At 44.9% G+C, this 27,538-nt stretch overlaps 1 protein-coding gene across 1 annotated transcript in view; it reads right to left on the reverse strand.

Moving 5' to 3' along the window:
* The window catches only part of bach2b (BTB and CNC homology 1, basic leucine zipper transcription factor 2b), a gene marked incomplete at its 3' end in the record, with an annotated part of 53,697 nt that overhangs the window by 2,833 nt on the left and 23,326 nt on the right, over positions 1-27,538 (reverse strand). Inside the window, exons 2-4 of the mRNA XM_080744183.1 lie at positions 21,092-22,339; positions 20,096-20,407; positions 2,170-2,376 (exon numbers count right to left, since the gene is read on the reverse strand). Of these exons, the coding sequence (XP_080600309.1) occupies positions 2,170-2,376; positions 20,096-20,407; positions 21,092-22,339 (1,767 nt within the window). The remainder of the gene's footprint in view (positions 1-2,169; positions 2,377-20,095; positions 20,408-21,091; positions 22,340-27,538) is intronic.

A 27,538-nucleotide genomic window follows, 5' to 3' on the forward strand; every position in this document is an offset into this window, starting at 1 on the left:
AAGGTAAATGGAAACAGGGAAATGTAGAACTGGATATCATTGCTACTTTTGCCAAACAGTTTTATGAGGTAAATCTCGACAGGATGTTATGACCTAATGTTGGCTACTAGACAGTCTATGGAGACACATGTGTTGGCTCCCGGCCTCCCACCACTTTCAAATGGTTTTGCCTGACAGGTTGTGGGCCTCCATCACAAGGTCCAAATGAATGGATATAAATCCACTGGAACACACTTCTTTTTTTTTTCCATTTCCTGAAAAGCAACGGTTTTGAACATACAAGGTTTCCACCTGACAGTGACAATATACAATGTATAGTATTGGTAAACAGCTCATTGCAGCTTCCACCAATACAACACGTTGTCGGGTGGAAACCTTGTGTGGCCGATTTAAACAAGTGAAAATAGCCGATCTACAAGCACACAACGCCTCGCAGTGCGAGGCGTTGTGTGCTTGTAGATCTGCTATTTTCACTAATTTAGTGTGACAGTCTTGTATGATGAAGCAGGGCTTTACAAAAAAAAACATAGAAATTTGAAACCTTGGAGATACCCGACAGTGACAAAAAACACATCAGCTGTCAGCTCCTCCCAGCTCCTACTGATAGCCACTGTGCATTGCCAACATGGCAGGTAGGGGGCAGTCATTTGGAATAGTCAACTGACGGCTAGGTAGGGTTTCATCCCCTACAGGGCTGTATTGCATCAGGTAAGATTGAGTAGTCACTTTCATCCGGACCACCTATTGTGAGGTCATACATTTTTAGCACAAGTGCGACTGGAAACGTTGTTATTTTCTGTGTGATAATAATACTCACTTGTGCAAGGAAAGGAACATTCCCCAGCAAAATATGGTAATATAGCATCAAAATCAGTAACCTATACACATTAAATGTGAGAGATTTTATAACATTTTGAAACAAATAGCCCTATTTTGTGGGGGGTCCCTGGCAAAAGATATTTTCAGATGGGGGTCCAAATACATCAATTTGGGGGTCCTTGACATGAAACAATTTGAGAACCATTGGCCAGTGGTGTAAACTAACTAATATAAGTACATTTACTCAAATACTGTACTCAATTCTGAGGTCTTCTTACTTTACTGGAATACTTCCAATTTTCAGTACTTCTACTCCAATACTTCTCAGAGGCAAATATTATACCGATTTATACTCCACTATAATTATTTGAAAACTTTAGTTACTAGTTATTTTGTAGATTTAGAATCTTAGATTATTATGATAATACATTACCCACTTCCCTATATACATTTCGGCCATTTGAAAATAACCAATCTACAAGCTGATCTGCTATTTTCAAAAGATTTTATACATTTGAAAACGTATGAAATGGGACGTTCTGCATAATAGATACTTTCTACTTTTAGTCCACTAAGTACATTTTGATACCAGTACTTTTGTACTTATAGAGCACGGTCACACCGCACTTTTATTCTACCATGAAAAAATCCACTCTCATACCGGTCAGACCAACAGTACAGAATAAGACAGAATAAAGCCATAATAAGAAATAATGTGTTTGTAATTAGAAATAATATGTTTTCATTAGACAGAAACAAACACAGTTATACCTTAATTATCCCTACATTATGTTCTAATTAGAATTCGAATAAGGGCTTGAACACACTGCCCGACTTTTTGAGCCGATTGCGCTGTCGCCGACCATTTTTGGCGCTTGCCAACAAAGACGCCGATCTGCCGCAAGATCGGGATGCTCGCCAAGGTTTTGCTCGTTGTGTGTGAAAAGCGCTGCGAGAAGATCTGGCTGCGATTATAGCGCTCGGCGATTTCTTCCCGAGCGTTTCTAGATATCTAGCATTTGATATTTGGCTCTGTTGCAAACTGGACATACAGTATGAAAGAGGTTGCTCACCCTGAGAAGATCCGTGTTAAATGATTAGAACATAATGTAGGGGTAATTAAGGTATAACTGTGTTTGTTTCTGTCTAATGAAAACATATTATTTCTAATCACAAACACATTATTTCTTATTATGGCTTTATTCTGTACTGTAAATTAGGGTGGGACCGGACCAGTATGGTTGCCAGTTGATAAGCAGATTCTGCCAGTGCATTTCAATGGGAATGGAGCGGATGTTTTGAGAAATCTGCCATTTGCAGGCTTTCTCCCAGATCATGGTTGCCTCTCACCAGTTTCCGTATCTCCACCTCCAGGTTCATGATGCAGTCCAGCTTCCTCTTGCGGCAGCGCTGGGCCGCGATGCGGTTCTTACTCCGCCTCCTCACGTCGTGGATGAACTCCAGCTGCTCTGAGGTCAGTTTGTGCATTTTTACCATCATCTGGAAGTCGTTCCGTGGAAGATTCGTGATTTGATCTACAGGGAAAGGGAGCTTCACCTAAAAAAAAAAGAAGGGAGAGAGAGAGATAGAAAGATTGCAGGTCAATGGCAGGTGCAAGGCAGAGGACAAGAGGAGACAATCTTTTAAAAATGTGTTTCATTGAGGGTCGTTGATCAACACAACTCTATTCATTACCAGAGCTGGATGATATGGACAAAATATATCACAATGTTTTTATTTACAAAATACTTTTTTCCTCAAAAATGTAAAAAATAATATATATAGCCTATCTACAAGCTTGTAGATCAGCTATTTTCGCAATAAAAAAAATCTCTCTTGAACATTTTGTAATATTTTAAAATATACAAACGGGTTTACAGATTTAAAACCAGGAACACTTATGCCATATCACAATATTATTATATCCAAATCTCAACTGATCTAGTTCCTAGTCTCATATGACAATATTGATTATAAATATATTGCCCAGCCCTATTCATACTATAACATTGTCTGTTGACACAACTCTATTGACTTGTATCACTGTAATCAAGACAATTCCTACATTTCACCACAAGATGGCAGGAAAACACCACCAGAGAGAAAGAGGGCACGCTTGTCTTCTCAATTCGAGTGAGTCACACACAGCAGAACTGGTGAGCTGTCAGCTTTCCTCTCAACCTCATATTTAACATTTGGCCCGTTCTCAAGCAAGGAGGGGGTGGGGGGTAGAAAGAGGTGATCGGATAAAAGAGACCTCCTCCTTCTCCATCTGTCCCCTCCAGTCTGGCGAGGTGCCAATATGCAGGGGTGTCACAAGGGGGGGAAAGTGGGACTGTGTTACCAGGGCCCAAGGTGGAGGGGCCTTAATTATTTTATACTTTAGCTATTGAAAAATAGCAGATATACAAGCACAGCTTGTAGATCTGCTATTTTTTAAATGTCGTCAATTGAATGTGTACTTTTTAAGCGAACACTTGTAACTCAAATTTTGCTTCTGTGGGGGTCCCTGGAACTAAATATTTTGAGATGGGGGTCCGTAGCCAAATACATATCATTTTGGGGGTCCTTCACATGAAAAGGTTTGAGCACCACTGACATAGAAACATTCAAAAAACCTTAGAAGGATTTGAAATAGATTTATCAAAAATAGCAGATCTAAAAGCTCACAGTGAACTTGTATATCTGCTATTTTTCAATAGTTAAAGCAAAACATTTGAGTGAATCCTTGTACCCTGGGCCCAAAATTTGGTGCGACACCCCTGGCCAATATGACAGATTTCTTTTGAAGGGGGGGCGGGTGACTTCTCAGCCTCATCCAAGCCCATGTCAGGTGATCTCTAAATGCATGACTATCTCCAATGGCAACTACAGTACCAGCAGTGCTGCTTTAGGGGGAGGATGGAGAACAAAAGACTTGTGGCTGGAAAAATGCAACGCAACAATGAATTCAGCGCTGGGAATACAGGAAAAAAGGAAGACATAAAGATGTGAAGAAACAGAAAAAAGAGATGTGATTTCCCCTAGATATAAAAAACATCTAGAGTGTTTGTTTATTCTGGGTTTCTTTTTTTTCCTTCTTTTCTTCCACAGCCCATTTCAGAGAGCAACAATAGCATGGTCTCTTTTCTGTGCCTCAGGTGATGGCAACCCTTCTCATAAGCACATCACAGGCAGATCCACCCATAGCAGTATCTGTGTGCACCAGGGAGCTGTCGACTCGCTTTAGGCGGGCGAGTGGAGAGAGAAACAGGATAGTAGCACCGAGCGGAGGCTTTAACAAAGAGTCAGAGGGGAGAGAGAGAGAGAGAGAGAGAGAGAGAGAGAGAGACCTAAACTATATAAACCAGGGGTCTTCAACGTTTTCAGGCCAAGGACCCCTTAGTCGAGAGAGAGAGAGAGAGATGAAGCATGGACCCCCCACAATAGATAACAGTTTCATTGTTTGACGGCACAATCATCGGTTCATGTACATTTTTGTTTCCAGATATTTAACCACTTGAACCGTCAATACTTAATAAACTTGACTTTTCACTCTGTCCATAGTGTGCTCTTTTTCCCCTCTACACCAAACCTCTTTGCCGAAAATAGCCGATCTACAAGCTCACAACGCCTCGCAGTGCGAGGCGTTGTGAGCTCTGCTATTTTGTGAGATCTGCTATTTTTGGTTACAGTTCTCAGAATATGAACACTATAGTTCAAGTTGTTAAAGGATTGGAAGATTTGGAGGACCCCCTGTAGAAACTCAGAGCCCCTGTTGAAGACCCCTGATATAAACGATATACTGTACTTCAAATGACAATTTAGGCATTTGCTCATCGAGCAGTGTCCCCCAAGGGGTCTGCACTTGGCCCGCTCCTTTTCCTCCCTCTACACACCAAATGTCTTTGTATAAAATAGCCCGACCAACAACCTCGCGAGTCACAACGCGTGGCATCACGGCACGACGCACGTGCTGAGCTTGTATATGTCCGCCCACTACTGTACATGCATGGCCAAAATTGGGATCGCTAGAGTTTGAAAGTGGTTAAAGGTGGCTCAACGAACCATGGAAAAAAGGGTTCTCCAGAACCATATGAGGAACATGAAGAACCATTCACTGAATGAAAAGGTTCTTCAGTAGGTGACGGTCCTTCGTATGAAGAACCATATCGTCATGTACTGTTGGGCAGAAACCTTGTATCTCCAAGTTTCAAATGTGTACATTCTTTCACAAAGTACAGCTCTGCTTCATCATTAAAGGCCGTCGCACAAAAGTAGTGAAAACAGCAGATCTACAAGCACACAACGCCTCGCGGTGCGAGGCGTTGTGTGCTTGTAGATCGGCTGTTTTCACTAGTTTAAATCATTTTTAAAATGATAAATACAAAACAAACTGTTTTGGACATACAAGCTTTCCACCCGACAACGACGATATATCCTTTTACATTTAAGCATTTAAGAACAATTACTCTCTCAGGTCTCTCTCTCTCTGTCTCTCTCTCTCTCTCTCTCTCTCTCTCTCTCTCTCTCTCTCTCTCTCTCTCTCTCTCTCTCTCCCTTCCCCTTGGCTGCTGCTGCTGCCTCCGTCCTCCGTCTCTGGAGCTCGGGGAAGAACAAAGTCAAACGAAGGAGGAAGAGGGGGTGGGTGGGGGGTTTGTACCAGTGTACCTGGCTGACTAAAGCAGGGGCCAGGTGGTCCCTGGGGAGACTCCCAGCATCCTCTGAATGCCTGTAGGGCTGATGAGAGAGAGAAAAAGAAACACCTGCAGTAGAGGACAATCGCACACCGGAGCCGCCGTCCTCTTCCCCCTCCCTCTCCCTCCCTCTCTCTCTCTCTCTCTTTCTCTCTCTCCCTCCCTCTGGAAAGCCAGACGCGCACACACACACACAAACACACACACACACACACACACACACACACACACACACACACACACACACACACACACACACACACACACACACACACACACACACACACACACAGTGGCGACGGTGACTGGAGGGAAGGCGTCACCCCCGGTGCAAGCGCCGCACTCCAGGGAGATAAACCGAGGTGCCTACTCATGACAGAATCGAAATGACTCCCGCCCGCCGAAAGAAGAGAGAAAGCAAATCTAGATGTCAATCTATCCCAGAGAGAGAGAGGGAGAGACAACAGCTTGGGTTTCCTCATTAGAAGCTCTCTGGGCCTCTCTCTGTCTCTCTCTGTCTCTCTCTCTCCCCCCTCTTCCTCTCTCACTCTCTCTCGCTCTCCCCCTCTCTCTCTCTATCTCTCTCTCCCTTTCTCTCTATCTCGGCCCAGGAGCCCTATTTCTCATCTCGACTTGACATCTGCATGCAGACACATGAATAAATAATGGACAGAGCTTTCAAGGCCACGAGCGGGCTCTCTCTCTCTCTTTCTCTCTCTCTCTGTCTCACCGCCACAATCACCATCATAACTACTCCAGCGGCATCAAAGGGAGCCACGCGCGCGGCGCGGGAGGGGGGGGGGCCATAAAACACTATCACACTAAAGCTGCCAGCTCCGTCTCGAGCCCAGGAGAAGATGACTCTGTTGGCGATTAAATTACTGATGGCCGCTGAGGGCTGGTGAAACGGGCAACCATGAGGGCAGGTGGGCAAAGGGGGGGCATTATGCGCAGGGCAGTAGGCAGGTGCCACTTCTCGCAGCGACGACCATGTGTGTTTGTGTGTGTGTGTATGTGTGTGTGTGTGTGTGTGTGTGCGCTGTGTGCTGTGTGTGTGTGTGTGTGTGTGTGTGTGTGTGTGTGTGTGTGTGTGTGTGTGTGTGTGTGTGTGTGTGTGTGTGTGTGCTGTGTGTGCGTGTGTGTGTGTGTTTACATTTACTTAAGTACTGTACTTTTTTGAGGTATTTGGACATTACTTGAGTATTTACAATTTCCAATACTTTTACTTCTTCTCCACAACATCTCAAACTTTTTACTCCACTACATTTATTTGACAACTTTAGTTACTTTGTAGATTTTGATTATTAGTACAAAACACACATTAACCACTTCAGCCCTACATTTCGACCATTTGAAAATAGCCGATCTACAAGCTCACAATGCGTCGCATCGCGACGCATTGTGAGCTTGTAGATCTGCTGTTTTCAAAAGTGTGTGCTTGTATTACTCAGAATACTCACTTGTATAGGGCCAAATAGTGTAGCAGAATTTGAGAGATTACGTGGAGATTGTGGGGACAGCTTCCCTGGTCCTCACAAGAGAAATATTTGTTTATGGCTATAAAATATTTGGGGAGTTCGGCTTACAATTAGGAAAATATTTGTGTTAGGCTTAGGCATTCAGAGGTTAGATTTTAGTGTCGGAGCTATGCCTCTAATGTGTGTCGCGCACCGAAAATAATGTAAGTTGGCTATTTTCGGCTTTAGGAATAGGGTTAAAACAACAACAACAAAAAGTGGCGTTCAGAAAACTGACGTCCTAAAATGGCAACGTTCTCAGAAGTACCAGTAACACAAACGTATGCGTATGTGTGTGGTTCATTTTCTTTCCTCTTCCCCTCATTCAGCAGTCAGTCGTATGCGGGGCGGCGGTGGGGGGGCAGGGGGATTGGGGGGGGGGGGGGACGGTGGGTCTATATTTAGTCACTCCACCAGGAGAAGCAGTTTGGCATCAAGGGCTGAGATGACAGAGTACGCTTCACCACTGGTCATAAATTCACTCCCAACTGTTCCGGATTTATGCCGCTGCCCTTTTTTTCTTCCCCAGCCATTCTCTTCATTCCTCCATCCCTCTTCCTCCCTCCCTCCCTCACTCTCCCTTTCACTGGGTCATTATGCTGCAAATGGGGTCCGAAAGAGAAAAAAGAAGAAGAAAGAAAATAGGGCTCGTCTGTTACCAAGAACTCTTCCTCATTTTCTCTTTTTTTTTTTTTTTTTTTTTTATAATAATATTAAAAAGAAATGTTTAGAAGACAATAATATTGTTGACAGTTGACAATTATTGTCAACTCGCACTAGGCAAACATGTCGTTCATCTTTGTATACCAGATTTCTCTCCATGACTGACCTGCAGCTGCCATCTTTTTTAGTTTTTGATCATATTTTCAGTGTGTTTTAATGGCAACATTGTCTCATTCTCAATTAGTTGTTGAGCAAGAACACACACATCCAATCCCAGATGAAGCAATTGCTGAGCAAAAAAAACAACACAATGAACTTACAAAAAAAAAAAGAGAAAAATAGCTTGCACATTGTTGGGCTCCAGTTGAAAATGTTTACCAAATGAGTATGGGACTTCCCTACCCTACCCTGCGTGGAAAAGTGATGCTGAAGTGGTAGTGGAAGTTGGTGTGACCTGGGAGGGAGCAGCAGGCACGTGCACACATAGACATCAAAGGGGGCTTGAGCCCCTGCCCTTTTATCCGTCTGTAAAAAAGTGCCCTCTCCAGACCATGAATGCAGTTTTTACTATGGTGAAAGAAATGCAAATGCCCTCTTTCCCTGCCGTACCTGAAGGTAGCATTCAAGAGAAAATCCGGACTACTGCTGAACTTGAATGCGGCATCTTATGTTGAAAGAATTGCCCTCTCTGTGTAGAAATCCATGCCGTTACGCCACATCTCCAGTATTGACTTGTTTATGCTTAGTTCAGTGTGGTATCAAGCACCAAAAGGCCCTTTTATAAATGTCAGCCCCCTGCCTCTCTAACTGAACTCCAGCTGTGTGAACCAATCACAAGGCTCTGTGTTGTCTCATTTGCAGATGCTAACATGCAGTCCTGCTCTGACCTGCACACAGGGCAGTCCACACAGGGCCCAAGGCTAGATGCACTCTGTCTTATCTTCTTCACAGCTATACAATAAATGCCTCACCCCTGCATTCATCTGGGAGGAGATAACTTTAAGAAGGAGCTCATTAGTATTAAGAGCATTTTGTTGTTGAAATAATCATTAACTAAGGCTTCAGGCTTTACATTCACTGTGTATATAAAATAGTTTGTCAATCAGGAGGTTGCAAGACAGTCTCAAATGGCCATTGTATTTTCCACAAAGTCAATTTCGGAACCAATAGTGGTAGGCGACTCAAACTCGTGCAAACAAAAACACTTTATACTTTATACGCCACGACCTAGATGGTAAGAGTGGCTACGTTATGAATTAGAGTCTGACTCAATGATGCGGGATTTTTACGTTTTATGCCGATCTCAATTTTGGAGAGTTTATGATGTTTTGACCGATATATTGTCAAAAAGTGAACATAGATTTGATTCAAGATCGACTATTGTAGAAATCGTTATGAATACATTCAAAAAAATGTCACCTATAATTACATGCCCAAATGCCAGGTTGAAAGTAATAAAACAGAATCACATCTGCTGCCAATATATATCATCACAAAAGTAAAATAATGGACAATATGTCCAAACCGATACATCGGTCTGGTTCAGTTCTAATGCTAATCGACACAGAGCATGTGGTTCTCAAAGTGCAGTGGTTCTCAGGGGTCCCCAGTAATGTTAGTTAATATACCGGTAGCATCACTTTTGTTTAACCACTTTATTCATATTTTATACTTTGGCTACTGTGACACGCAGTGAGATTATACCTCTGCTATGTTTGAACATTTTCAAAAAGTCTTGAGAATGTTTGTTCCCCGGCACAAAATGTTTTCAGAAGGGGGTCTGCAGCCAAAATCAATTTTTTGACATGAAAACGTTTGAGAACCTCACGCGATATATATATATATATATAGGCCACAAGACGCATCATATCAGTGAGTAGAGCAAAGGGTCTGTTGTACAGCGGAACTGATCCGGCCTTGTGAGCTTCCTGTCACACACATTGGCTCTGTTTCATGTTTGGCCTGATAAAGAACAATGTGCTGATTTCTCAGGACTGCTTCCTCATTCCTCCTCCCACTCGGCTCTGCTCTGCGATCAATATTTGCAACCGCCAGACGATACGCTTAGAAACGAGCTTAACGCCCCCACACTGCACTGGGAGCGAGAGTGAAAGAGAGAGAGAGACCGAGAGACAGAGATAAGAGCAGGGGGTGGGGAGGGAGGGGGGGTTAGGAGAGAAATACGAGAAGAAACTCAGGAGAGAGAGAGAGAGAGAGAGAGAGAGAGAGAGAGAGAGAGAGAGAGAGAGAGAGAGAGAGAGAGAGAGAGAGCACTGCAGAAAGGCAAAGGAAAACAGAGAAGCAGAAAAGGAAGAGATACAGAGAAAGTAACCAAGAAAGAGGAGGGAAATGCAGAGGAATGGAGGGAGACAGGGAGAGAATAGACTCACTTAAGAGATGCTCAATAGATGCTTTTAAGACGCTTTTAAGCCCCCTTATGAGCAGTTCACACTATCATCCAGACTAAGGGTACACTGGCTAAAATGCCTGTGTGTTTTTCCTGTGGGCTAAGTTATGTACTATTTATTTTACATTTTCTTATTGATTTTTATTGCCTGTTGTTTCTTTTATGTCTTGTACCCTGTTTTATGTCTTGTACCCTGTTTTATGGACCTGAGTCCGCTAATAAAGATTGATTGATTGATTGAATAGACATCACTGCACTGCACAGCAAAACCCTCAGTGTTAGTAGGGGACCCTTACGGACCCAGTTAACCAAATGAACCACAGTGTACCATATAGTGTCCATATTCTAGAGGTGAACATTTAGCAAAAAGAACAAAAAGTGAGCTCCTAGATCATCATGGGGCTCTATTTTGATTGTCTTAAGTACCAGTTCTTATGCCTTAACTTAAAGGCCTGTCCATGCTGTCTCAGACCACCAAACCTTTGTCGTAAAGGTCCGGTTGAACTACAAAATGACGTCACTCGCATCTTCTGAAAAGCATTACCCCGAATTAGAGTTCGTAAAGCTGCACGTCGGAAAGTGTGAACTCTCTGACGAAAAGTTTGGTGGTCGGAGACAGTATGGACAGGCCTTTAAGTTAAGGCATAAGAGCTGGTACTTAAGACAATCAAAATACAGCCCTAGCCTGTAGAGGGAAAAAAGGAGGGGACCTGGTGTAGACCCCTAGGGGGGCTCAAGTATCAAAATCAAAATCAGAAGACAACTTAATTGTCACATCACAGGTTTACAGGTGTAAAACAGTGGGTGAAATTCAATTTTGTGCAAGCTCCACAGTTTTTGTTATTTCCATAAAGGAATAAAGGGACAAAGAAGCAGCTAGGGGAGGCAATTAAGGGAGAAGAGAGATCAACCAGTGAAAAACAAACAAATCCTCTACATATTTACACATAGTACCTATTTAGGGGTTTAAGTGGTTACGTTCTCCTCGTCGCCGTGAGGTTCATGCAGTATTTCGTCACTGTCGGGCAGAAACCTTGTATCTCAAACATATGATTTTTTTCTTCGGAAATTAAAGCCCTGCTTCATCATAATAGACTGTCGCACAAGACTAGTGAAAATAGCTGATCAACAAGCACACAACGTGTGCTTGCTGATCGGCTATTTTACACTAGTTTAAATCATTTTTAAAATGATAAATACAAAACTAACGGTTTTGGACTTACGGGGTTTCCACCCGACAACAACGATTTGCTGCAGTATTCAGAGCACTGTGTTGTGTGTGGGTGGTTTGAAGGAGTCTGTCACACACACTGACTGACCTCTCAGCCGGTCAACGTCTCTGATCTCTTGACCCTCATTGACCCAGAGACCTGACATTGGGCACAGCTCAGACGCCATTCAAACACGGCCATAAAAAGAATCACAGCCATTACATTTTTACAGTGGCAGTCACTGTGGAGGTCAGTCTTCACACATGTATTGTAGCATGCCGCCCGGAACACAACACAGCAATATGTAGCTGCTGTCGCATAGAAACCTTGAAACCTTGTATGTAAAAAATATATATATATCGTCACTGTCGGGCAGAAACCTTGTACAGTATCTCCAAGTTTCAAACGTGTACGTTTCGCAAAGTAAAGCCATGCTTCATCAGACAAGGCTGTCGTACAAAAGTAGTGATCAAACAGGAGATCTACAAGCACACAACGCCTCGCACCGCGAGGCATTGTGTGCTTTTTGTGTGCTGTTTTCACTAGTTTAAATCATTTTTAAAATGAAAAATGCAAAACGAATGGTTTTGGTTTTCACCCGACAACGACACTATATTTAAATTATATGTGGGGGAGAAGGGGAGAGAAAAGCAGCTATTTTTTGCTACTTTTGCGTAAAACTCTTGTGTGAAAAAGAAAACATTCATTTATTTATGAAAAAGCATCAAAGAATTGAAATATGGAGATACACGTCTTCTGCCCGACAGTCAGCAACTATATAATTTGTTCATTTACATACACACATGTGCACTTGAACCTCAATCTTATAGCATACGTAGCCTTATAGTGCTGACGTTTGTTTTCACTTTTTAGATTGGCGTTTATTTCATACAGTTTTACTTGACTGTTTTGTTTCCTTCTGCTCTCTTGCTGTATTCCATCTCCCTACAGGGGGGAAGGGTGTAGCCGTCTGGTTTCCCATGAGGGAGACTACGGTTTGAATCCAGGTGGTGACACTGGGGACCTCCTCGGGGATCAGGTTGCTCCATGGAGGTGGCGGGCCAAAGGGGAGTGAATGCAACTGTGAAGCCCAGAGAGGCCTAATGTTTCCCTAAGCCAGGGGGGCGGGGGGGAATCCCCTTAGGCTGATGTTTGGTCTCCCATGGGCGCGAAAACTCCTGAGCAATGGGAGTTCTCTGTGTTGTGCGTGTGTGTAAGGGGCCTGCAGGGCTAATTCAGATGGTAACTGGATAGGTGGGGGGACACTAGGGACATCGGAGCACCTCGATGGAAAATTGGATGTTTTGTCCAAAATGTTAAAACATTTAATATTTGAAAAATGGTCTTAAGTAAAGTAAAGTAAAGATATTCGACAATTAAGGTCTAATATTTCTACAATAGCTACAAAACCTGAATATTCACTCATTTTGGGGCATCAGCAAGAAGTTGAAGGAAAAAATTAAGTCTGAAATTGAAGTACCGTGCATGTTCACATCATGTATACTTAATTATTATTATTATTATTTTTTACATTTTGGGCAAAATAGCCAATTTTACATTGAGGTGCCCAGATGTCTATCCTGTATCCATTCAGACAACAGAGATGGCGGTGTTGTGCACTGAAAATGGCTGATCTACAAGCTTGTAGATCTGCTAATTTAACCAACCCTCTAGTCTCAGAGAACCGGACTTGAATTACAGCTGTACTTTGACCACTTTTTTCCGTCTACACCAAATCTCTCCACCAAATAGCCAATCTAAAAGCTCACAATGTGCATTGCAAGCTTGTAGATCGGCTATTTTTTGCGAATGTCCCCCCCTCCCCAGAATAGTCATGCATGGGGTTTCAAGTGGTTAAAGCACACAGCATATAAATCGGGCTTAAAAGAGTTCTGTCTCATCGCAAATTCTTCGGTCTGAACTATAGGCTTAACACATAATTATGTGGCTCAAGCAAAAGGCACATAACAACAAGCACGCCACCCCACAGACCTCACGTGACTCGGGCCACCTTCGAGCGAACTGCGCTGCTTGGGTCAAAGCAGGCTTCGGTTTAACAACTTCCTTCCCCGTCCAGGGGGATTCATTGTGTCCAGTGAGTTCAGAGCGGCTATTTTTATCAGCGCCTCCATGCCCTTATTTCCAGTGAAATGGGGAAGCTACTTTGAAAAAGAATAGCTTTCTTTCTTTGTAAAAAAACGCCAATTATTTCACACTAGAAGCATGTTGAACTACAGCAGAGCAACGCTCTGGAGAAAGATAATTTGGTTAACTATTGCTACTTGGAACAAGGAGTTGATATAATACTACATTGTCCAAAAAATTAAACAAAAAAAAGGTCAAATTGACAATGTATGTGATATGAAATTAAAAAGGGACATGGCAGCAGAAAATGCCACTCAATTTGGTTTATTGCCAAAAGTGCCCACTTGTTCTCAGCTCATACATAAAACTAAATAAAAAATAAAGTTAACAAGGAATGTCAACTTTTCTATATCAGTTAGCCAGGTAAAATAGCATGCAACATCTACACTGTTAATACATAACAATAATCACTTACTTTATGACTAATATCAAAACATTCTAAACTATAGCCTGTCAGATTCAAAACATTCTAAACTTAATAGCCAAATATCTGACAAACAAAATAGCTGGCAATACAGCTTCCAGGAATACCCTTGAGCCCGACAGTAAACCAGTCCTTAACAAAACAGTCCCATCTAGTAAGGTATGTTATATTGTATCGCAGTTAACTGCACAAACATGGCAAAAAAAGAAAGTAAATTAAGTACTTGAATCACTATGCAAATATGAACGTGAGGTATTTTCCACATTTCACGCACTGCATTGTGACATGTTGTGTGAGTGTGTAGATCAGCTATTCCGCCATGCGACATCGACACCAAGATCGTACGGCAAAGTCAAAAGGTCTAAGCAAACTTTAGCAGAAAATGGCCAATCTACAAACTTGTAGCTCAGCTATTTTCAGAGATATTTAATGTAAAGCGAAAACAGAGCCCGGAGGGATTCCGATCAACCAAGTGTAGGCTTTAAGTGGTTAATTACATGTAGTTCACCGCTTCCCGATAGCGGCTGTATCTGCCGCCCCGCCAGGACCAGGGGCCCTGCCATTTACTCTGCAAACACACCCAGAGAGTAGCTCTCTCCCTGGGCACTGAGCTTGTTTGTACAGCCCTACAGTCAGGTTCAGAGGGGTGACAGAGAAAAAAAGAAAAAAAGAGAGACCCAGGAAGCATGAGGCGGCATTTATTTCACCAGATCAGCAGTTCACCAAACATTTGAGCTCGAGACCCAAAAAGAGAAATTTGGTGTCTTTCCGCGACCCAAAGACAAAATAAAGATATGAATAATATAATTATTGACCACTCAAACCCTAATTAATAGTATTTGAAAATATTTCAAATACTTGATCTAAAAGCACCCAAAGTGCAACATAGCAATGTGTTGATAGCTTGTCTTTTTAAAATCTTTTTAAATAACAATCTATTTAAAAACAAAATAATAATGCAAAATGTAACTAAAAACGGGTCCGCAGCCCAAAGAATGGTCCCGATCCACTTGTTTGGAAAGCACTGCAGCAGATAAAGGCTAAAAGGAAGGAGCATAGGAGGGTAACCTGACACTGATCTCACTGACAACCACATTCAGTTTAATTGACACTTATTAGATGCACTGGTCAAGTACATATTATTGGACAGCTCCACTATCATGGATAAAACAGGATTTATAAAAGTAGACTCAATAAAAAAACATTACAAAAATATCACCAAAAAAAGTGGGAACTCGTGTATTGTACAGTCACTCTTTCCTTTTTATTCACTTTTGTGAGCACCTTCCTTGCCTTGACCTCCGCTATAAGGCCACAAACAGCGTCGGCAGTGGAGGCAAGGAGACCTGGGAAACGTTCATTCATAATAAATCTTATCAGCGGCCCCAGTGATAGCACAGTGGAAAGCTGGCAGATAACCCTGCATGTGAGTCAACACATATTGGACAGCAGGATATTGTGCGTGGCAACGCAGTGCCAACAACGGGATTGTGCCCTTTGACGCACGCACGGGCGCACGCACACGCGCGGTGTACAACCGTTAACCGAATAGAGGGATGCGCATGCATAAAGTGAATGGCACATCGAGTGGCAAACCGAGTGGCAGAGTGAGTTTAACGTTGTTTAACGTCGTTTAGTGCAATCAGATAGGACGTTTCTGCTTGCATGTATGGGCTGTCAAGGCCAGAAAGTAGTTTTTTGCCACTCAGTAGGCGTTCCCGCATAACTTCCAGGTATGATGATGATGATGTCACGCGCATACCCTCTATTGACGATTTAATCAACAATTGCTATGGTTGTGCTGCACTGTTGCAGGACAAAATATAGGGCTTAAGTGGTTAATCAGATTCATCAATTTAATAGATTATAAAAATCAATTTGTGTTTGTTTTTTTGTTTTGTTTTTTCAGGTTGATTTGTTGATGAAAAAAGGGCTTCTCGGTTATTCGATTAATCTAGAAAGTCATCTAAATCTAAATCATCAAAAGTTGCAGCCCTACAAGCACACGCACGCACACACACACACACACACACACACACACACACACACACACACACGCACGCACGCACGCACGCACGCACGTGCACGCGCGCACACACACACACACACACACACACACACACACACACACACACACACACACACACACACACACACACACACACAGAGGGATGACAAAGGGAAGTGAGATGTCTCTGAGTCATTTTTTGGGGGTGGCGGTGGTGGTGGGGGCATGGCAGGTCTCCTGGGTTTGGTGACAGCTCAGTTCTTGTGTAAATCAATCCGGTGTGTGATTCACACACAGTGGCAGCATTCATTCAGCAAGGCAAGGAAGGGGCCCCGCCGCTTGTTCCAAAAGGTCTATAAATCTAAACGCATGCCTGCGAGCGTGGCTATGAAGGTAATAATTACATTATCACCAGCGGGGCTCTCTCTCTCTATCTCTTTTATATCTGGCAGTGCTGTGTGTGCGTGTGCTAGTGTTTGTGCAATTCTCCCCGCGGTCAGAGGCACCAACCTGTCATGCCTCTCCAGCACTTTTTTACCCAGGTTTCATACTCTGTCGCGCAACAAAAATAGCCGACCTACAAGCTCACGACGCGGCGCATCCGCGACGCGTCGTGAGCTTGTAGGTCGGCTATTTTCGCCGTGCGGCACCGCCGTGCCGACGGAGCATAAACCAGGCTTCCTGGTGAAGTGGGGGACTTGCTCTATGAGATCTGATCACCATGGCAACGCACCAGTTTCTCTCTCTTTCTCATCCACCCCCCCCCCCCCACACACTCCTCTCTCTCTGTCTTTATTCTCAGAACCCCCTGTGCACTTTAGCCAAGAGAAGCGGAGCACCTTATCCTTCGCCTCTCCGCCATGCAGCCAGGCAACATCAAAACTAATTCTGATCTCTGCTACCTCGAATGAAACATGGGCTTGGTCGGCGTAATTATGGGATGGAAGGATAGACTAGCAGTTAAGAGGTCGGAAAACCCAAAACGGTCCAGCATGTCTCTAGTGTGTCCTACTGAGCTAAGACAACGTCGTTGTCGGGTGGAAACCTTTTATGACCAAAACCGTTTGTTTTTAAAATGATTTAAACTAGTGAAAACAGCCGATCTACAAGCACACAAACGCCTCGCACCGCGAGGCGTTGTGTGCTTGTAGATCGGCTGTTTTCACTACTTTTGTGGGCCTTGCGTGATGAAGCAGGGCTTTAACTTTGCGAACAAATTTACACATTTGAAACTTGGAGATACGAGGTTTCTGCCCGACAGTGACGACAAGGAATGTCTACTTGCTTGCTCGTCATGGTAAGTCATTCTGGAATACACCGGGCACGGGTGGACCTCCCCTCCCGATACAACAGATATCCTGTGGGGTTTTTGGAGCTGTGTGGAACACAAGCTCCCTATACGTGGCCGTGTGTGTGGGTCTGTCTGTCTCCGTGTCTGTCTGTCTGTCTGTCTGTCTGTAGCCTGCAGTAACCTTTTCTGACCACACATGTTAAGGGAGGGGCGCTGTTGCACACACACACACACACACACACACACACACACACACACACACACACACACACACACACACACACACACACACAGCTCCACTTCGAACAGAGGTTCGATTTTTCACTTAATTCTGAAAAGTGCAAACATTTACTCATATGTAAATGAACACTCTTCTGTGTACCTGCTTGCTCGAGAGCATCAATTAAACACCTACAGTTTTCCTTTACGTTTCACACTGTAAAATTGAGCTCTTATTTATCAGGGATACCCCCGCCCCCCAACCCTAACAGGGGAGAGGCATTTTTAAGCCTTTAAGGCAGCGATAGTGGAGAGAAAGACAGGAGCTGTGGAGAGAGACAGTAGGGAAAAGGGGAAAAGGCAAGCCAATCGTCCATGCCAGCCGGGAATCAAACCAGTCTCTCTGATCAGGGCATTGCACCCGTGTGGTACGCACCCCAATGCCTTATCAGTATCAGGGCTCTTCTAACGATTTAAATGATTAAATTACATTTCCAATTCATTTCCCCTCAGTAAATGTAATGTCGTTTTGAAGGTGGAATCGAGCGGGGGCATCAAAGCGCTATAACCCGTCAACATACTCGACAATTTGCCGGTCTCTCATTTTTCCCTTGGCAAAGGGAAAGGCGTTAAACTGTTACACAAGTGACTGTCACTGCCTGTTTAGTCTGTCCTGCACTGATCTTTCCCCAAGTAAACAACAACAGTCGTCTGGCTGAGCGGGCAGCCCTGAGCATGTCTGGCCTGCCAGGATTAGTGGGATGATGATTAGAGGATTGGCCGTCCATCCATCCTCGTCAGCACTGTAGCGTACGTGTGCTACAGCGCTGCGCTCTGGTCACCACACTGTCCACACCTCTCTGCCCACTCACCAGGGGTGGAGGAATTTACTGAAGTAAAAGTAGCAATACCATAATAGAAAAATACAAGTAAAAGGTCTGTATTAAATGTTACTTTTTCCTTTATCTCCTGAGCAAACAGGCAATTTATCCCTGGAGCAAACAGGCAGGCATGGGCTCTATTAGCTCAATGCTACACATTTCAGAACTTGCGGTAGAAGAGGAAAGTTACACAGTCCACAGTGAAGCTTTAAATATAAAAAGCTGATTACTGAAACATACAAAGAAATGACAATGACTGGTACAAATAATTCAAATGAATAGGCCTCATGTACTATCACCAAAACAGGCCACATACATACTGTACTTACTTTCAAACCCTAACCCATAAAAGAATTGCGAAAATAGCCAAGCTACAAGCTCACAAAAGATTTTGTGACCCCCAAATTTTTTTTTTTTTTGATATGACACATTATGTTCATTTCATCCAGACGTTTTTATAGGCCTATATCATAATTGTGACAGGCGAACATACGTGTCACTGCAATAATTCAAAGGCTGTGCGCTCTTTGTGACATGCCATATACACCTTCGCAGCGACTGCAGCACTGCAGCTAATTGGTGATCAACCACACAAATGTCAGTGCCCAACGCTGGCACGCTGCAGCTACCGTGAGGATGATCAGGAGCATATTTATGAGAGGCGGATTATAGATGTCAGGGTCTGTGGCGGGGGCCGACATGAGCTAGTTAGGGGTGGGCTGGCACTGGCGGGGGGATGGAGAGAGGGAGAGAGCGATGCGGGGAAGAACATCAGAGGGCCAGTCTGTCCCTTAGAGAATCCTGACCCTTCTGGCTGAGAAACACAACAACACACACATACGGTACGCAGCACACGTGCGCACGCATGCACGCAAACGCCTCTCTCCACCAATCACGTTCCTCGGAAGGGAACACGCCTCCTCTCCGGTGAGTGTGTGTGCTGTGCAGCCTCAGAATCCTCTCTGGCTGCATTTGGAATCTCTCACACATTCAGACTCATTACACAGATATCCAGCGGTGCATAAAGCAGATTAATAATATCAAAGCACATCTGTGCCCTTTGGTGGTGCCTGTAAATCTCATACCTAACAGTCCCCTCGTCTGTTACACGATGATTTAATGACTGCTAATGCAGACCTGGAGAGCACGGAGAGCCACCGCCGTTCTAATTAGCCGAGGTGGGACAGACTGCCACAGCTACGTTATATATTAATTAACATGGCAGGACAGTGGTTCTTCTCAATCTTTTGTTCCTCTGAGCTCTCCCCTCCTTGCATTGGACAAAAGCGGAGACCCTCCACGCGTGCGAGCATGCACACCCGTGCATGCACGTGCGCACGCATACATCTGTTTTTCAGACATGTTAACCCTTAATGCTATATTCTTTGTACAACTTTTTGGTGCAGAAATGCTTTGAATAAATGATCGTGCCGACCTACAAGTTCAGAACGTATTGTGTGATATGACACGTTGTGATCTTGTAGGTCGCTATTTCCTATCCTTTTTGAATACTATACTTACTAGTTGGACTGCTATCACGTTGAGAACATAAAGGCAGACAGTGGCTATTTTCACAATGTCTGCCTCTAATATTTGCCAATTTGGCTAATGTTTAATTTGTCATTAGGTATTAAAAAGTCCTTAAATTGACACTTTAGAAATGTGCATATACCCTCTATACACTAAAACCTTATGTTGGTTCGTTTACTGTTGAGTGACAAAACAATGTTGCACATTAAGTTAATCATCTGGGGTCCCAAGCCACGGGTTGAGAAGAGAACCACTGTGCTAGGGAAACCACTGACGTAAGAAGGCATTTATTTGACACACTCACCTCTGGGCCGCGCTCCTGTACGCTGTCTCCCTCGGAGAAGGAGCCCGACTCGTCGCTGGAGTTGGTGACGTACGACTGCTCGCACTTGATCTTGGCGGGGCGGCCGAAGAGCGCGTCCACCCCCATCTGCTCTGCGCCGGGGTCGCCGGGGTTGAGGCAGCGTGCCACGTTGTTGGAGCACGGCGAGGAGGAGAACTCAAACTGGGGCAGGCTGCACGGCGAGCCTCCGCTGCCGTCCTCGGCGTAGGAGTAGGACGAGCAGGAGCTGGAGGTGCGGGTGCGCGTCTCGCAGGGCGGCGAGCGCGGGCACACCTGGACAGTGGTGGGGGAAAAAAAAGTACCCAGGTTTATTACTTAAGTTATTGGTTCTCAACCTTTACAGACCGGCCCCCAACATAATCATATTTTAACAGGGGACCCCCCCCCCCACACACACCCTCACGAGCACTAAGAGTTGAGGCGTTACATTTTTTATAACGCGGTTCTATTGTGAAAATAGCCGAACTACATGCTCCCAACGCCTCGCGACAACGCCTCGCGGCGTTGTGAGCATATAGATCGGCTATTTTCACAATTTCTGCCTCTAATATTTGAACAAAATATGATTCATTTGTCATTTTAGAGGTATTAAAATGTCCTTAAATTGTCACTTTAGAAATGTGTAGATAGCCTCTATACACTTGAAACGTTATGTTGGTTTGTTTACTGTTGAGTGAGAAAACAATGTTGCACATTAACTCGGGGAACCCCCAAAGTAATTTGGGGACCCCTCTGGGGGTCCCGGCCCACAGGTTGAGAACCACTGACTTAAGTAACAGTATCAATGCTGAAGTGTAGAAATACTCTGTTACCAGTAAAAAATAATTCAAAGGAATTCAAAGTCTACTCCGAGATGACTGGAAATTGGAAGTACTCCAGTAAAGCAAAAATACCTCAAAAATGTAAAAAGAAGTACAGTACTTGAGTAAATGTACTTGGTTACTTCACACCACTGACCTTGATTGGCACTGGGCAGCTGGTGTTGGGCCGCGGGCGGCACAGGAGCGGGGGGTCGGTGGAGGAGGGGGTGACGCCTCCGCCCGGGGAGTAGGTCTGGGTGCTGGGGAGGGAGTGGCTGGCGCCGGCCCACAGGCCCTTGGGCGCGTGGTGCTCCGACAGCTCCATCTCCAGCGAGTTCCCGCCGGGGTAGGAGTGCGCCGGCGTGCCCAGGCGCTCGCACGCCCCCGAGGAGAAGATGACGCTGCTGCGGCGGTCCAGCTCCGCCTCCTGCTTGCAGACGCCGTCGCAGGAGGCGGACCTGAGCGACAGGCCGGCGGGGAAGCCGTCCACGTCCTGCGGCGAGGGCACCGACAGGCCCAGCTCCCCGGCGAAGGGCCCCGAGTCGTTTTTGTGATCTCCCTGAGAGGTTCCCTTGTCCTGGGCGGGGCAGACGAGTCTGTTGGCGAATAGCTGCTGCGGGACGCTGGGCAGGCCGGGCAGGTCCGCCCCTTTCTTGAAGAAGGCTCGGAGGCAGGAGGGAGACTTGGTTCTCTTGGTTCTCTCCGCCGACGCGGGGCCGTCCATCTCCATGGCCGTCACGCCGTCCCTGTCCCCGGCCTCCTGCTCGTCCCCGGACAGGCATAGCGAGATGGCCACCTCCTCCGCCCGCGGCTCCACCTTGATTTGGGTCAGCGGCAGCCGGCTCGGGCCCAGCGCCGAGGGGTCGCCCGCACCGCTCTCCTTTAATGTGCTTGGAAAACCTGAGGTACTGGTGTGTGACGAGGTGTCGTTATTGTGCTTGTTGCAGGCCCACTGGTACTTCCTGTACTTGGGGCAGCGGGGCAGGTCCGACGACGCCCCGTGCCGGTCGTAGTCCAGCCGTCCGTCCGGGGACCCGAAGCCCCCCGAAGGCGCGGACGCCGCTAGCCGCAACTCGTCGTCGGGCCGCCGCAAGGACGCGAGGCCGTCCGCTCGCCGCCGCGACTTCGGGGAGGAGGAGGAGGTGATGGGAGGCCTGACCACCTCCGGCTGCATGTCCTCGTCCTCCGAGTTGTTGGCCTCGCCCGCGGCGACCTTGCGGCAGAGCAGGAGGCCGTCGTCTTCGCTCCGCAGCTGGGCCTCCAGGAAGCGAAAGCAGGAGTCCTCCAGGTTGTGCATGCGCAGGAATTCGGCACAGCGGATGACCTCCTGGATGTTGTCTCTGCTGAGTAACAGCTTAGCGGTGTAGGCAAACTGCAACAATGGGGCGAATCCCCTGGCAGTGACCTGCGAAAAAACAGGGAAATTGCCAGCATTACGATCAGCGCAGCTTTTGTTCGCGGCCCTCGGAGTGTGCTGAGACAACCCGACAGCTCTAATGACCATAAACAAACACTGTAAAGTACCATTTAATCTTTCATCGGGTCAGCAGCGAACATTCTTTACAATGGTAAATAAAAACGGTGCTTGTGGGTTACTGGCAGGTTGTGTATGCACTACTGCAGCCTCATGTTCATCACAATAACCCTTTCATTCAAGCGCACACACCCCTGTCTGTCCTGTAGGTAGTGGTCTACTGGCCTCTCCTCTCAGCTCAGACCTTATAATGGTACTAGAACCCAACCCACTTTAGGTTCTGATGCCCATCCCCATTTTCTGTTTAAATGCCAAATACTGAAACATTTAAGCTGAATATATCGTCACTGTCGGGCAGAAACCTCGCATCTCCAAGTTTCAAATGTGCATGTTTTTTCGCGATGTAAAGCGCCGCTTCATCACACAAGGCCGTCGCACAAAAGTAGTGAAAACAGCAGATCTACAAGCACACAACGTTGTGTGCTTGTAGATCGGCTGTTTTCACTAGTCTAAATCATTTTTTAAATGATAAATACAAAACTAACAGTATTTGGACATACAAGGTTTCCACCCGACTGAGGTTTTTGGTTCGTTTTTTTCTTTCTTCTTTTTTACCGCTTATTCAGAAATGCTCATAAATAGCTATCAGTAAAAAATCGGCTGCACGATCACCAATATCGCTAATTGTCCAAAAAGTCAAATAAAGGCTACTATCTGTATATCGGCCAAAGCAATGCATCAGTCAGGCTCTATTTGGTTAATCTTCTAATCTACTCCCCTCCTGTCATCTGTTTCATGTCTCACGCGTGTTCGTGATTCTCACTGACTTTTTTTTGTCCAACATCCAAGATTCTGTTCCGTTCAGTTGTCTATGTAAGGGAATCCGATGTTCTCATCTATAACATGAGTGACACGGCACACTCCCCCGTTGCCATTTCTATTAATTCCGACAGACAGTTGGAATGCGAGCAGGGAGTCAGGCTCGGGAGCAGAGAGAGGGGCTGTGGTGGGATTCCATCTGAGACCAGTGGAATCAAGCATGTCTGTGATGAGCTCCCACCAGCTCTCTCTTTGCACTTAGGAACTTGAAGCCTTGCTTGACACCGGTCTGACAGGGTGCTATACTTGGCCCCCTCTTTGTTTCCCACTACATCAGTGGTCTTCAACGTTTTCAGGCCAAGGACCCCTTAGTTGAGAGAGAGATGAAGCAACCTTATCATAGATTCCATATAGTTTCATTGCTTGACAGCACAATCTTCAGTGTATTTTGGATTCACGTCAATTTGAGTTTTCAGATATTTAACCACTTGAACCGTATATGTAAATACTTGACCTTTCACTCTGTCTGCTCTTTTTCCCCTCTACACCAAAGCATATCTACAAGTTCACAACGCCTCGCACTGTGAGGCGTTGTGAGCTTGTCGATCTGCTATCTTTGGCTAAAGTTCTCAGAATATGGACACTAGGGTTCAAGTGGTTAATATAAAAAAGAAGAAAAAAACTGTCAAAGGTTTGGAGGACCCCCTGTAGTAACTCTGAGGACCCCTAGGGGTCCCGGATCCCCTGTTGAAGACCCATGCACTACATAAAATCTCTTCACCAAAAATAGCTGATCTACAAACACACAACTTGCTTGAGCTTGTACATCGGCTATTTTTTGCCAAATGTTCACCTATTTTCACAGAATTACATCATGTCCTTGATAGGGATGCTAGGGTTCATCTGGTTGAACATTTTGGACTGACAGACAGACAGACAGACGGATGCTAAAAACCATCTTTACTGCAGTGCTGGGTATTTATTTATTTAGTTTTTAACTGTGTTGGCCAAAGATATGTCATGTGAGCAGTGAGCACACACATATTCTCATTGTGTCTTTGATTAATTCAGTTACACAATCCCATCTGGGAGCAGCAGCCCACACAGCCCTGCAAGAGCCAAACAACAACAGTAGTGAGAACATTAGTGGTCCGGTAGTGGAAAAAACAGGGGCGTCCTTTTGGGGTCCCAGGAGATGGAAATTGCCACCCCCTAGCATTCGCATTTACCCTAACCTCAAATTCAATTAGTTCATGCATATTTTCTCCACCTTTGTAAACTTTTTCACAGATTAATTAGATTTTAGATTGGTGCCGAGTGCATCTCAATGCACACCCATCCATCTACAGTTCATCTGACATGTACCATTATGATATACTGTAGACACGTGTTTTCTTGTCTGCAACCATACGTTTACACTTTCAACCTCGTGTCCCTATTTTGGGCATGCAAACATTTTCACAAAAGCTCACAACACATTGCCATGTGACACATTGTGAGCTTATACAGTAGATGTGATATTTTCGCTATGTTTGAAATAGGGCTCATGTCGTTTTTCCTACTTTATTTTCTGAAATTACGCTTCTGGTGAAAAAATGACTCTGAGAGACAATGAAGTTTTGTCTTTTTGTTGGATTACGAAGATGACATGTTGCTACAGAAGATAGTATATTGTTAGGACCATTTATGGGTGCATTTTCTGCTATAATGTGAACTGGAACATAACATTTTTATCGCTGTGAGTTTGTGAAAAGAGCAGAATTCCACTTTATCATCCACAGCAGATAATTATGAGTCTATTCTGTTCCCATATGGCTTCTCCATGTTGACATTGATGATTTTACACCTGCTGCTCTGTTTTTCTTTTTTCTGCACATGAAACTGGATGTTTTCCACCTGCACAAGAAGCACTTCAGATTCCATAGTGCCATCTTTCCATTGAAATGTATGTGTATTATTTGCTCATGCACCTTGTGTATTGGACTTTGATTTGACTGTGCCTTCCTGTTTTGAGATCCCTGCAAGCAAGTTATCTCTGCCTCAGTCTTTTATTTAAAACATTTCATTTAATGTTTTAAAACATCTTTTGATATGAACATCTTGCACTTCGGTGTGGCTCTCTTCTCTATTCCCGCTTTCCCTATTCTCTTCCCGAAACTGCAAAGGCACTCTTTTACGCCTGCAATCTTGTGATGTGACAATACAGTTGATAGAAAGAGACAACCTCTCTGAAACCCTCATCATGTTACAGTACAGTACATAGGCCTACAGTACAGTTTCACATAAAGATAAATAGCAAATCGCCGTTGTCGGGTGGAAACCTTGTATGTCCAAATAACGTTCATTTTGTATTTATCATTTTGAAAATGATTTAGACTAGTGAAAACAGCCGATCTACAAGCACACAACGCCTCGCGGTGCGAGGCGTTGTGTGCTTGTAGATCGGCTGTTTTCACTACTTGTGTTGCGACGGCCTGGAATGAAGCAGGGTTTACTTCACGAAAAAACATACACATTTGAAACGTGGAGATACGAGGTTTCTGCCCGACAGTGACGAAAAGTAAAAGTAAATTATGATTGTGTTTGGTTCCGATGTCCTGAACGGAAGATTCACACCTACAGTACCTCTTGTCCCACTGTCTGCCTCAGCGCAGGCCGACAGCCCCAAGACAAAGTGGCTGTAAAGCCTAACGGTTTGTAATAATGCGGCTTATCCTCATTGTAGCCATGTGGCACGGGATGAGAGGGAAGCAAGGGAAGCCTTCCATTTGGACTTAATGCTAGATAATTAGGTAAACTCCTGAGCCTGCACAAGTCTGCTGCTGGCCACCGTTCTCCGCTACAAAGAGACACAACAGAGAGAAAGCAGGGCCAACAGGGCAGTGCTGGCTTTAACCTGGGATGGAAGAAGTACTCACATGTTCTACTCTAAGTAAAAGTATCAGTGCAGTGCAATGTAGAAATACTCTGTTACAAGTAGTAAGTCCAGTATTAGTACAACAGTATCGGCATCAAAATGTACTTAAAGTACCAAAAGTAAATGTTGAGAGAGAGAACCACCAGGTTTAAAAGTTCTAATGTTAAAAAAACACCAGGTTTAAAGGTTCTAAAGTTAAATTTGTTCAGCACCATAGTTTGATGTAAGACTGCTTGGTGGAACCTTGGGGTAACTGGCTATCGTATGTCCAAATATTGTCCTTATCAGTTCTGGATGTTTGGGCTTAAATATCACAGCCAGATATCAATGTTTGGGCTTAAATATCACAGCCAGATATCAATTCAACCCAAGGTTCACTACAAAGTGGGACAAATCGGTGACATCCAAGTTCAAGTATTGTGCAGAATGTCCCATTTCACAAGTTTAAAATGGTATTCAAAATCTTCTGAAATAGCCAACCTACAAGCTTACAAAGCGTCACTTGCATACGATCAGAGACCTCTGCCTACTGTTACATCTGGTGACGTCAATTTTGGTTAATATTGCTTCATTGTCTGGCTAGCTACGTGAGACTAATAATGACATGCTGGAAATAGGTGCTCCAGGGATGAAGAGGTTATTACTGGAGCTTGTTCACTGTTTGGATGGTTGCATACAGTGCATAGGGTTCACACTGGGTCGCCATGGAAATAGCCGATCTACAAGCTCACAACAGCAACAATATGCACCATTCCCGCAGTGGCTCCTGCCACTGGGTGATGTCTGTGAAGACAGCGGGGGACCGTGATCAAACACGCACGCACGCACGCACGCACGCACGCACGCACGCACGCACGCACGCACGCACGCACGCACGCACGCACGCACGCACGCACGCACGCACGCACGCACGCACGCACGCACGCACGCACACACACACACACACACACACACACACACACACACACACACACACACACACACACCATCAAGGTGTACTAGAAAAAGCAATTACAGTGGATTCACTTTGAATCTCGGGGCTAGATATTGTTCATCCTTCAAAGCACCTTTTTCAGGGGCTGAGTGATGCAAAGTCCTCCTTACAAGACATAACAAGTGAAGGCACAGATGTAGGTGTGCAGAACAGGGGCACGATGGCATTTTAATGAGCCTGCTGTTTACTGATTGTTTAGCTGCTTTTGTTGTGTTGGGGAAGGAGGGGGGGGGGGACAACACAAGATGAATTATCCTAGGTGGTGTGCGTGTGTGTGTGTGCGTGTGACTGTGTGTGTGCACAAGTGTGTGTTTTCACGTTTGTGTGTGTGTGGCTTCCAGTGGTCCCAGAAGTGTACACACCACCAGACACCCTGCTAGTAAAACAGGAGTTTGCCTGC

Source organism: Nannobrachium achirus (assembly GCF_963921795.1).
Source record: "Nannobrachium achirus genome assembly, chromosome: 16".
Classification (NCBI taxonomy): Eukaryota; Metazoa; Chordata; class Actinopteri; order Myctophiformes; family Myctophidae; genus Nannobrachium; species Nannobrachium achirus.